The sequence below is a fragment of the Leptosomus discolor genome, chromosome 3 (genome assembly GCF_034619465.1).
Source record: "Leptosomus discolor isolate bLepDis1 chromosome 3, bLepDis1.hap2, whole genome shotgun sequence".
NCBI classification, from domain to species: domain Eukaryota; kingdom Metazoa; phylum Chordata; class Aves; order Leptosomiformes; family Leptosomidae; genus Leptosomus; species Leptosomus discolor.
Window position 1 is genome coordinate 1,266,201 of NC_141393.1, and position 12,737 is coordinate 1,278,937.

Sequence of the window (12,737 nt, forward strand, 5' to 3'; positions counted from 1 at the left end):
CGCGGTAGCCGCCGCCTCGCTCGCCTCCGCTCGTACGGCAGCTCCCGGCAGCGAGACGCGTCACTTCCGGGCGCCACCGCCCCGCGCCCTCTCCCAATCAGCAGCGGGGAAGCGCCGCGCACCCACAACCCCCCAGGCCCGGGCGGTACCACCACCCCACGCTGTGGGGGGGTGGGGGGAAGGCGGAGGTTCTGCTTCTGCTTTACCGGCACTGCCCGCTCCCGCCCCGCTGCTCTAGACTTCTACAGCGGCACCCCCGTGCTTCGTACCGCCGGTGGCGGCGGAGTGCGGGGCGGGAGCGGCCAGACCTGCGGCGGCGTCCCCCGCTCCTGCGCGGCGTGGGCGGTGCCGCGCAGGCGCGCCGCGCGCCGTCCCCTGGCGACGGCGGTGTTGTGCGGCGCGGCGTTGCCGGGGCGGGGGCGGCTCCGTCGCGCGCCGCCCATGGCCGCGGCCCTGGCGCCGCCGCCGCCGCCGCCCGCCCGCGCCATGGAGGAGCCGGCGGGCCCCGGGGGCCGCTTCCCGCCGTGCCTCAGCCTCGAGCGCGGCGGGCGGGCGCCGGGGGAGGGCGACGCCGCCGCCGCCGAGCTGCCGTGGGGGCCGCGGCCGGCGCTGCGCGGAGAGACTTGGGGCGGGCGGCGCCGCGGACCCGGCCGCCCCCCCCGGCCGCCCTCCCTGCGCGCCCTCACGCCGCCTCCCGCCGCCCGCCGTGGCCTCGGTGAGCTCTCCCGTAGCCTGGCCTGGCAGCTGGGCGGCCCCGGGCCCGCCGGGCAGCAGCAGGAGGAGGAGCCCGGCACCGAGCCGTACCTACCCGCTGGCCGGCAGCGGTTGCTGGAGGGCCGGCTGGTCGGTGAGGGCAGGGAACCGCCGCCGACACCCCCTGCTCAGCCCGGCAGCACCGGCCTGAAGTTCGGGCTGTTGCCACCGGAGCTGCACGCTCGCCTGCTGGACCAGGAGGACTACAAGAGCCGCACGCAAGCCGTGGAGGAGCTGAAGAGGGTGGTCGGCGGGGCCAGCCAGGCTGCGGTGACTTCCACGCCTGCCCCCGGCCTCCTGGGGCTCATCAGCTTCCTCTACACCCTCCTCGACGACTCCAACTTCAAGGTGGTGCTTGGGGCGTTGGAGGTGATCCATCTGCTGGCCCTGCGCCTGGGCAACCAGGTCCAAGCCTTCCTGGCCCCTCTGGTTTCCGCCGCTGCGAAGGTCCTGGGGGGCAACAAGCTGGCCATCCGGCAGGAGTACAACCGCCTCTTCCTGCGGCTGATGAAGGCAGCGGGTCCTCGGGAGGTGCTGGGCCTGCTGCTGCAGCAGGAGTACCTGCAGCACAAGAACTCCAGAGTCCGCGAGGAGGTGGTCAACGTCTGCATCGTGGCCCTCCTCACCTACCCGAGCGAGGAGCTGGACTTGGCTCAGCTGGCGTCCGGGCTGGCCCCGGCCCTGGTGGACAGCAAGCGCCGGGTGCGGCATGCCGCCATGGAAGCGTTCGCGGTGCTGGCGTCTTCCCTGGGCCCCGGCGAAACCGCCCTCCTCTTCAAGGCGGTGGATGCCGTGGAACTCGGGGACGGCGGGGCCGGGGTGATGCACGCGGTGCAGGCCAGGCTGGCCAGGAAGACCTTGCCGAAACTAGCGGACCAAGGGTTTGTGGAATACGCCGTGCCCTTGCCATCGTCCGGTCACACCAGGGGGTCCTGTTTGCCCCCCGGAGCAGACACAGACTGGCTGTTGATGGGCAGCAGGACTCGAAGCGCCCGCAGTTACTGCGGGTATCACGGGAGGGACGACGCTGCGCAGACCTGCAGCTCGCACGGTGCCTGTGCCCAGCCGGGAGTGAGTCCGAGAAGAGTCTTGAGCGCGGGTAAAGGCAAAAACAAGCTGCCTTGGGAGAGCGAGCGTGCTGGAGAGAGGGAAGGTGGCTCAGGAGTCGGGATGCCTTTCCCAAAGGGTGTGGAGCAGGTATGTGCTGCAGCTCACGGGGCTTGTTGGTTCTAGGGCATGTTCCAAAGGGAGGTCGGAAAGCTGGCGGGGGTTTATTGAACGGCGGGTGTTTGCAAGGTACGGCGCTGCTGGTGTTCTGTGTGTGAGGGTCTGTGTGGGTGCCTTGGTCTGGGAGGGAGAATTTGAGAGCTCCTTGTCTCAGATTTAACAGCAGTAGGAACCAGACAACATACCACTTGCAAAACTGTCTTTTTTTTTTAAGTTAGATGGACTCCGTGAGGCACTTCTTATGTCTGACCCTGGTGACCTGTCTCTGACAATGGCTAGCTAAAACCTGGGGAATGAGTACAAAAGCTGGGAAACTATTTCAGACCTTCTGTTTGTATATTTGGGTTTGAGAGTACCTGACTGACTGCAGAGAGTTTCCTAAGCACAGAAGGTCTCTGGGGGAAAACTGACAAATGACTTCAGCTCAGGCTTGGAAGGCAGAGCTCTGGTGGGTGACTGCGTCAGCGCTTTTTGGTACTGACCTGTAACAAAACCTGGGGGTTGCCAGATGTCGATGTGGCTCTTGCTCCTCGGTCTGATTCGACTCGGAAGAACGCAGGTCGGGCTGAAATAGCAGTTCTGGTGGAGCCGAGGTTTGGGTTTGTCACGTCCTGACCCCGGCAGCAGCTGCCGAGGCACCTGTGAAGAAGTGTTCAGGTCCCTTTGCCGCCGGCAGTGGTTCTGTTCTGTGCCATCTGTTTTGGATCCGTCTGTGCGCTCAGACCCGGGAGGTGTGGCTGGGGGGGGGGGGGGGGGGGGTCCGTCGTGGTTGATTTTTTGCTTTTAACGGAACAGGTTTGATTTACCAGAACTTGATCTCCAGCGAGTGAGTTCGAGTGAGTTGATCTTTTAAGAAAACCAAAAGCTTTATAGAACAGGCTTCCTCACTACCACGTTTGCATATTCAGAATTTAATTCTTAGTTGCTTAGGAGCTTGTTCCTGGATCGGATGAGGTCGTGAACAGTGCTGCTTTGTGACGGCGAGCTTCTGATAAAGTCTCTTAGGAAAAAGAAACATAAGTTAATGTTACTGTGGTTGAAAAACCTTGAAGTTCACGTACATACCTGTAGGCACACGTGCTCCTGTCCTTCACTGGGGTGTGTGTTACCTTTACGCAGACTCCTAGAGAGATCCTTGTCTTTTTGAGTCGGTGAATCGGGCAGCTGAGTTCCCATGGGTTGTCTACAAAGCAAAGAGGGTCTGGGCACCAGTTGTGTAGGAAACACCTCCAAAGCAAGAAGCGTTTTCTTTTTGAAACAGCTTTTCAGTATCAACTGGTACAACTTGTAGAAATAATAGTTAATTGCCAGCATTCTCTAGGCAGAGCGGGCCGAGTTCTGTCCTCCCGCTGTGGCTGCTGGCTGGGTTTGAGGTTTTCTGTGGGCTGCGAACAAAAAGCAGGGCACCACGCGTACCGAGACCTGGCTGTTGCCTGGAATGGTGGAAGGTCCTCTGCCTGAGGCAGCCCTCTCTCGGGGTCACAGATAGGTGCTGTGGAAATGGTTCCTTCATTTTTTTAACCTTTTTGTACATGTGGTTGTATTCAGCCCTGTAAATTAGGAGGGGTGCCCAAAGCTTCCAACCCTGGAGAGAGGGAGAGAAAGCGATTAATTTCTGGTGTCTGTTTTGTTGCATATGTAAAGTGTGCTTAGAAATGGTGTGAGCTTAAATTTGACCTGGGGAAGTAGCTTCAAGTCAGTGATAATGAGGTACTCGGTTTGCTAGGAAGCATCCCTGATAGCTGTGTGATGAAAGTGTTGTAGACTATATGTATTTTTATATGTGTAGTATAAACTTCATGGGCATAAATCCCATCTCATAATGTTGGGATGGAAACCAACTTAACTGCTGGGAATCTGGAGTGTTAAGTGTGCGTATGTGGGGCTGTGGTTTTGTTTATGGTCTTACGCTCGGAGGTGGGCGCATCCTGAGCAGCCTGTGGGAAGTTCCCACGTTACCTCCCGCGTACAAAGCCCAGCAGCAGGAGGTAGAAGAACCTTCAGATCGACTTCCTCCCTCTGACAGCCACCCGGCTTGTCTCTCCGTCATCCCAGCGTTTGTCTGTGTGACCGAACCGTTGTGGGATGGCAGGTTTTCTTCTTTTCTCCTTGGAAGACTTTCCAATTCCATAACATCATGGAAATACTCCAAGTTTAAGTTAACATTTTCCTTTGTGAATGTCTTTGTTCTTACATCCTTGTGTAGTATGCCAAATATTTCACTTCGTTCCTACTTAAGAACAGATGTAGGACATACATTTGTGCGATCTGTTTTTGCAGAACTGGAACAGAACCGGTTTCAGCCTTTGTTTGGCAGAAGCACCGTTCTGAACAGCAGCTGCTCGTGTCTCTCCGGGCAGGCTGCTTTCTCGAATCTCTTTTCCGTTGCGGCTGTGCAGGGACCCGAGCTCTGAAGTTAACCAGTCTTGCTTCGCCTTCACTGCTGCCACACAGTACGCAGCAGGTGGCAATGAAAATACTTCTACAGGGAGAAAGTCCTTTTGTCATGTACTGTATTTATTCCTTTTTAGTAGGAACCCCGTTTTTTGCACCTAATGACAGTTTTTCTGCAACATCCTGTGCCTCCTAGAGACTGTTTGTCCCTGTCCCTTCCCTCTGCTTTCTGACTTCTTCTCTTCACCTCCAACTTCCAATTTGTGTTGTGTTCTTGGAAATTTATGTTGGTAGAAAGCAGATGGATAACTTTCAGGTGCCAGAATTTGAAGCCTTCCACCGTACCAACGGCGATGCGTTAACGCTCCTTTTGCACTCTTGAAAGATGCCTGAATAACCAGAAACATCCAGTTAACGGGAATTCGTTTTACATTGAAGTGTAGCTCTTCTCCACGTAGCATTTGCTTACGTGCAGATAAGTCCTGACAACAACAAGCCTTGATGCCACGTTTGATAGGTTTTGAAAGCTGCTAATTCTCACTTGGGTGCGGGTGAGCACCGTCCCAAACCCGCTCCTGCGTCACCAGCTCGCTGTAGCGGTGCTGGCTGGCCTGACGTGAGGCGTGACAAGAGCCGTGTTCCCGTTGGTACGAAGAGGGGTCCGAAGGCCGGTACAATACAGCCGGGGCTGTCTTGGGTCCAGCGGGTTTGGAAGCTTTGGTTGAGTCCGTGTGGAAAGGCAAGCTGGTTCTCTGGCGGTGGGCAGTTTGGAGCATCCTGCTGGCAGGCGTAAGGCTTGACAGTTACTCTTCCATGGCCTTTGGGAGCTCTGCTTGTAAAAGTGGCTGTGGATTGACAGGTGCCTACCTGCCCGACCCTTTCAGACGTATTAAGTGGAACGTGAGCTGAGCCTGGCTCGAGGAGTAGCTTTGTGTCCCTGCACAGTCTCATACCAATGCAGTCCACTTACGCTGCTGTAACCGGCATGCCTCTCTCCAAAGGCAATTGGTGAACTGGTGTTGGTGGTATTTGTCACTCAGAAGGAGTGGTGGCACCCAGCTTTTCAAATTCCAACGTTCCTTTTTACTTCAGTGTCCGTAAAGATGCGGTCTGGCTGTAACGGCGCTCCTGTGGGAGGCAAAAGCACGACGTGCTGTAGCTGCTGCGTCTTTACCCTCTGCGAGGGAAAGGAACAGCCTTGTTCAAGAAGGTGGTACGGCAGGGAGGCGGTTTGTTGGACGGGAAGGCCAGTGCTGCTCACCGCCGCGCACAAGGGAGCAAAGGAGCGGGGATGTGGTTTAGGTACCTGCACGGTGCTTGCCTCAGCAGCCCCATCGTCAATGGAGAGCTGGTCTGTGCCATCAGCAGAGCCCAGAGAGCTGCCTTTGTGACCAAGGGCCTCATGTGGCACGAGACGAATTGTTCTCGAGACTGAGAGTTGGGTAGACCTGCATTTAGTGGGATGGAAAGCTGAACAACGCGGTGGTTGAAGTATTGAAGAATTTATCTGATTGCTGTAGGCTGACAACTCTGTTACTCTGTCTTCATGGCCTGATCATTTGTCTTATCTTTCTGTTCCTGAGTAGACTGTGAAGCTCTCCAGGGCAGGGGACATCTTTATCTGGCTTGGTGATTTTTGGTACAGTACTGCTGGCTTCTCGATGGTGCTTGTTTCCCTACATCCATGCCATGAAACTGCTTCTGTCCTGTGGCGTGAATGTGTCTTCGATGCAAGTGGGTGAACTGTGCTTTCACTTAAGGCACACTGGGATGAGTAAGCTGTGTTTCGTGCACCTGGAGACATTCCTTCTTGACTGAAAGAGATTGTCCTAAGCTGTATAAAGCTCTTTTCCTTGGGGCATTTAGCAATCAAAGTTGGTGGGGGGGAAGAAAGAAATTTAGCCCTGTATCTCTTCCTAACTGTTTTCAGTAAGGTGTATCATGCGTAAAATTTGGGTAGTCAGCTTGTTCATGTTAAATGGAAAAAAATTAATAATTAATTCAGACATTCCTTTGAAATGAATTTGCTTAAAAATTAACTTTTGGAGTCATTCTGTGGCTGAAAGGATGCGTGAAATTAGCTTAATGTTTAAAGTTGTTTTCCTACTAGTATTTTTACGGCCACGTTACACAGTGATTGTCCAAGGCCGTGTCTAGACTTCCCTGATCAGATAAGGTGTGAAGTAAACCACGTGTAAGTTAATGTGTGCTACCACGGGGATGGAGATAGAGCACATTGCCTTCAAGGGCTTGGCTAAAGGCAGCTCCTGCCGGCGAAGTTCGGTCGGGTGATTGATGGACCATTCCTCTGTAACCGCAGGGGTCCTTGGAGGCTGATTCCGTGTTACCCCCCCCCGTGAGGTGCCGGCAGGCAGCGATGCCGCGGGGCTCACGGGGGCGAGCTGGCCGCCCCGGCAGCCCTCCCTGAGAGCGTCCGTCCTGCCCAGCACCTTTCCGTGCGGCGCCGCGTCCGCCTGTGCCCGCGGTGCCGCGTGTGCCGGGAGCGGGGGTGTCACCGGCGGTGTCACCGGCAGCTGGCGGCTCGCTGGGCGCTGGGGCTGCGAGCGCGGGGTTTCCTTTCGTGTGTTGGGTTCGCACGGGACCATCGTTGGCGTCAGCCTTACAGACGCCGTCGTGAGAAGCTCTGGAGTCAGAGGTGCTTGAGCTGCCACCGCCTCAGCTGCCGGGGGTGCCCTGTCTGCGCTCGGAAGGGAACCTTCTCCCTGGTCCCGAGGGCGGCAGGAAACGTGACCGATGGGTGAAGGCTGCAGCGCCTTCCTCCGAAACCGGTGCCCCCAGCTGGCTCTTTGGGAGCCAGAGAGTGCCGCCAAAGGCCCGGGGAGGGCGGCAGGACGGCTTGGGCACCCGAGGAGCCGCCTCGCCCCGCTGGTGTGCCTGACTTGCAGTCGGTCGCGCAGGCACGGAGCCTTTCGGGAAGGGGAGCCGGCACCAGCGGCGTAGCAGTGCTCTGCCCTGAGGTGCGCTTACAGAATGGGGTGTATGGCACCCCCCCTTAAAAAGGTCGTTAGATACAACACTTATACTGGTCTTTGATCTGGGGGTCTTGTTTCCAACAACTAGTATCCTTTGGTTAACGTGCACGATGTCACACTCCAGTGCTTTATATACTGAAATGAAAGGCTTCGTAGCTGTTCATAGCACCTCAGCTTTCCATGCTTCTTCCTTTCTGAAAGCCAAAGCTGAGGTTGTCCAATAAAGCACAGTTATCTGTGCTTCTCTACTTCTCCTTCACTGGAGCTGCACACATCTGTCCCAGCTACAGGACAGGCTCTGCCGTCTTCTAAAGCCCTGTTTGAGTAGCCTGACCTCCTCCTCCTTATGTGGGACAGGGAGTTGCTGTCACCACTCAGCTTGCAGCAGTAGCCTGGAGCCTCTCTGGTTTCTAGCTAAATCAGTCAAATGATATCGGTTTGGGTTGTTTTTTAAGTACCTGCAGTTTTACCTTCTGAAGCGTTTACTTACAGGGGCCTTACAACAGCCTCAGAGGAACCCTTTGTCTGCCAGGGACGGGACATACTCTGCAGCGCAGGGTGGTAGTAAAGCGTTTAACCCCGTGAATATTTTCCCTTGCGCTTCCGTAGGGGCCTTACTGGTGGTTCCTACTCCCGAGCTGGCAGAGCCAGGCTCGTGGGATTCTGTTTGCTCTCCGTGACTCCAACGGATGAGGCTGGCTGAAGTCGCTGCAGTGAGTGTTCTCTTTCTGGAGACCACGGGGTGTGTCTGCTCCCCTTCCTTGGGTCCAGCCTTGGAAAGTGTAAACACTCCCACTCCGAACCAGACCAGATCCTAGTCTGAAGTAAACGTTTATGTTGGTTTCTTTAGGACTTGGCATGATCCACGGATCTTTTGGGTGCTGACGTCACGTCATTGCAATTAGCCTGCTGTGACCGAACATGTTGCCTTCTCCGGTGGTTTCCCAGCTTGTGCCGCTCGTGAGAGGTCACACGAACGAGTTTAGCACCACTGCGCTAGCAATCCCCCTTTCCCTCTTTAACTCTCCTCTTCTATAGTTCCCGTTTAAGCAAGCTAAAGGAACAAAAGCACTCTGCAGTTTGGGGTGCAAAGGCGCTTTTTCAAAAACTAGATGCTACTCCTTCTGTAGACCTTAACCAGCTCCACTGCCCCGCTGAAACACGAAGAACCAACTGGTGGCTACAACGTCAGCTGACAGTGTGCTGGGCGTCCCTCCCTGCTCTTCTGGTAGCTAAGGCTTCCCGTGCTTACCTTAGAAGTTTAGCGTGCTGTATGTAAAACATGACGTGCTGAGGGATTATTGCAGGAGAAGAGTGACCTTTCAGTTTTTGCCCTGTGGAACACAGACATTGTGGGTCCCTGTGCCTGCTGCCGTGCCCTTTGTGGGGGAAACAAGAGTATTTGACCATTTTGCCCGAGTGTTAAGCCACGTTACAAGGTACAGCCGAGCTGCGTGCAGTTTCACCTAACTGTTGCGCTGTTTGGCAGCACCTGTAGAGTTCTTCTCCATTTACATGTTGATCTGATAACCAGAGAACATGGTAGCTGGGCTTTGTGAAGGCCTTCGTGAGTGTTCAAACGATCTGTGAAATCAGTTTTATGAAGCGAATGCCCTTTGTTTTCCGCAGTGCTGATGAGGATTAAGGGGACGCAGAGTTGACCTGTCTGTGTGATATACCTGTGCCTTCGCTGCGAGCTGAGGTGGCAGCCTCTGGGACGGGAGCCGTGGTTTTTCTGGGAGCTGGGAGAGTGTTTTGGGGAGGTATCATCGTATGTATGTGCTATTGATCTCTTCCCTGGGAGCATGTGGTTGCTGGCTGCTGGGTATTTGATTAGGAGGACCTTTTGTCTCACCCAGTGCCGGTGCTCAGCTGGGAGGGGAGCGTAGGAACGGAGCACTTGTCAGCGGTGGGTCACGCACAAGGGCTGTGCTTTAGTACCAAGTTAATGTTTCTTTTGGGGGGTGGATTCAAATATTTTCTGGCATTGGTGGTACGAGTGGAATGTAAATGAACCTGCAGCCTTTTGAGAAGTTGCTTTGCCAGGGTCTGTCATCTACTGCAGTGAAAAATCTGGGAGCTTTAGGTTTGTGTTTGTTTGCAACCACGCTGCATGCCTGTGTTTAGCAAATTTATAACTGGCGTACAAGAGAGCAGACAGCTTTTATTGCTGTAGCTGGGACTGGAACAGCTGAGCAAAGTCGTACAATCCTGTCAGCGTTGTGTAATTCGCTGCTCCTGCGTGTTGTGTTTGTCTGTATGGAAAAATGGGGCGTAAGTAATTTGTACAAGTAACATCTATTTGCAGCCTGAAAGATACGTAGATGGAAGATGATGTTTTCTAGCCGGCTGATTGCAGAAGCAGGAATGCTGAGTTCTCACCTCTTTTGTCCCAACTTGTAATAACCTGGAACAAACCACTTCGCCCGCTTGGCTGCTCCTCCTCTTCTCATTTGTGCGGTAAAACTGGTGTCCCTCGGGGTACCCGGGCGGTACAAAGCCAGCGTAGCGCTGAGTTGCGGTGCTGCTGCTGTGATGGAAGTCATTGCTCTTGCTGCGTGTCCAGCAGTCAGAACTGGTTTCTTATCCTTCGCACAGCTTCACATTTCCTTGCATTTCGTACCTGCTGGATTCCCTCTGCCATCTTCCATTAAAAATGGGATTCAGACGGATCCATTTTGTATCGAGGCTCCTTAAGGTCTCCCTCGCTGTCGTATGCTTTAAGCAGTTGTCCGCAAATACTTGAAGTGAGAGCCTAATCCCCAAAGGCCGATTAAAAAGTCTGGTCCTGCTTGAACACTGGCTTTCGAGGAGGAAGATTTTATGTAAAGCTTTAAGCTCTTGAGCGCTTTAGTGGGTTTGCTTGAAGTGCTTCAGACCCGAGACTTTGACTTGTTACGCGGATGGCTTTAGCCGCGTCTGCTGAACTTGGAGCCCACGAAACGCGGTGCCTAACAGTGAATTGTGAGCGTTCCAGCTCGTAAGTCCCCTTCGGTGGGGGAGGGAGGACACCTAAATGCCTCTGTGCAAATGCACGGAGCACGGGAACAAAGAGGAGGAGTTGGAGATGTGTGCACGTCTACAAGGCTGTGATGTTAGAGGCATCGCTGAGACCTGGTGGGACAGCTCCTATGACTAGAGTGTGGGAACAGGCTCTTTAGGACAGGCGGGCAGGGGAGAAGAGGAGGGGGTGTTGCCCTTTATGTCAAGGACCATCTGGAGTCTGTGGAGCTTGGCTTGGGTGACTACAGGCTGGTCAGTCTCACCTCCGTGCCTGGCAAGATCATGGAGCAGATTCTCCTGAAGGCTCTGCTGTGGCACATGGAAAATGTGGAGGTGATTGGTGGCAACCAACATGGCTTCACCAAGGGCAAATCCTGCCTGACCAATCTGGTGGCCTTTTATGATGGAGTAACAGCATCAATTGACAAGGGAGGAGCAACTGTTGGCATCTATCTGGACTTGTGCAAAGCCTTTGACACTGTCCCGCACAACATCCTGGTCTGCAAATTGGAAAGCCATGGATTTGTTGGATGGACCACTCGGTGGACAAGGAATGGGCTGGAAGGTTGCACTCAAATTAATGGCTCATTGTCTGAGTGGAGACCAGTGAGAAGTGGTGTTCCTCAGGGGTCGGTGCTGGGACCGGTGCTGTTTAACATCTTTGTCGGTGACATGGGCAGCGGCATCGAGTGCACCCTCGGCAGGTTTGCTGATGACGCCAAGCTGTGTGGTGAGGTCAACATGCTGGAGGGCAGGGAGGCCATCCAGAGGGACCTGGACAGGCTGGAGAGGTGGGTCCAGGCCAACCTCATGAAGGTCAACAAGGCCAAGTGCAAGGTCCTGCACATTGATCAGGGCGATCCCAAGCACGGATACAGGCTGGGCAATGAGTGGATGGAGAGCAGCCCTGGGGAGAAGGACTTGGGGGTGCTGGTGGATGACAGGATGAACACGAGCCAACCGTGTGCTCTCGCAGCCCAGAAAGCCAACCGCATCCTGGGCTGCATCAAGAGAAGTGCGGCCAGCAGGTCGAGGGAGGGGATTCTGCCCCTCTGCTCTGCCCTGGTGAGACCTCACCTGGAATACTGCCTCCAGCTCTGGAGCCCCCAACACAAGACAGACATGGAGCTGCTGGAGCGAGTCCAGAGGAGGGCTACCAAGGCGGTCAGAGGGTTGGAACACCTGTCCTACGAGGACAGACTGAGAGAGTTGGGCTTGTTCAGCCTGGAGAAGGCTCTGGGGAGACCTTCTAGTGGCCTTTCAGCACCTGCAGGGGGCCTACGAGAGGCTGGGGAGGGACTTTTGACAAGGGCCTGCAGGGACAGGACGAGGGGTGATGGTTGGAAGCTGGGAGAGAGCAGGTCTGGACTAGATACAAGGAAGAAGTTCTTCACCCTGAGGATGATGAGGCACTGGAGCAGGTTGGCTGAGGAAGCTGTGGCTGCCCCCTCCCTGGCAGTGCTCAAGGCCAGGCTGGATGGAGCCTTGAGCAACCTGGTCAGGTGGGAGATGTCCCTGCCATGGCAGGGGGTTGGAACTGGATGAGCTTTCAGGTCCTTTCCAACCCAACCCATTCTGTGATTCTATGAAATTAGAATGTGCGTTTTTGTAAGTAAAGACAAAATTTTGGCCGTTTTTGTTAACCCCAAGCACCCTCCCGGGAGCAGGGAGGCTGTTTCGTTCAAGAGCCGTGCCCAGGTAGCTGTGTGCCTTGGCGCCCAGCGCAGGCACGAGCGGCCGTCCCTCGGGAGCCACCCGGGTTTTTAAAGCACGAAGTGGAAATGCAGCCACATCGCTGCGTCCCTTGTTTATTTACTGCTCTCGGGTACCGTGCGTGGGTTACTTTCTCTTTTTTAGGGAGGGGCAGTCTTAGAGGGAGGAGTATTAGAAATATGTAATTTAAAAGTTTGAATTGTGAAGGTTGTTATTTCGAGAGGAGTTTCATTGGTAGGGTGTGGAGATTGAATTTCTCGTGGCTTGCATGTGTATCTTGCTAACTCGCAAATCTCCTTGACTTGGAAGGGACCTGAAGGTTTTGTGGAAACTCAGAAGTTTTTTGTCTCTATTCTATCACCATAAACAATTCTATTTTTAAGATACTACTTGACAAAGTAGGTGTTGTAATGATTTAAAAACATTTAGCGTGCGCTCACAGTCGTGCTACTGACCTCCTGGCCGCGCCACTTCAGGTTACAAGTTCTGTCTGTTTTTTCTTTTGTGAAACCCCATTACAGTGTTAAATTAAACCCCATCAAGGTGTGGAATCGGAGCGTTTAGCCGCTGTGTGTTTGGCCTGTCATCTGTTAAATGACCAGGAGATCTCTGCTGGTGCAGGAACACTCAGCAGCCCTCAGCGCTGGCAGCTTC

General features: G+C 54.7%; 1 protein-coding gene across 1 annotated transcript in view; it reads left to right on the forward strand.

Annotated features, from left to right (window-relative positions):
* The first annotated feature begins 441 nt into the window (after nt 1-441).
* The window catches only part of TOGARAM1 (TOG array regulator of axonemal microtubules 1), a 46,877-nt gene continuing 34,581 nt past the window's right edge, over nt 442-12,737 (forward strand). Inside the window, exon 1 of the mRNA XM_086462350.1 lies at nt 442-1,950. Within this exon, the coding sequence (XP_086318476.1) occupies nt 442-1,950 (1,509 nt within the window). The remainder of the gene's footprint in view (nt 1,951-12,737) is intronic.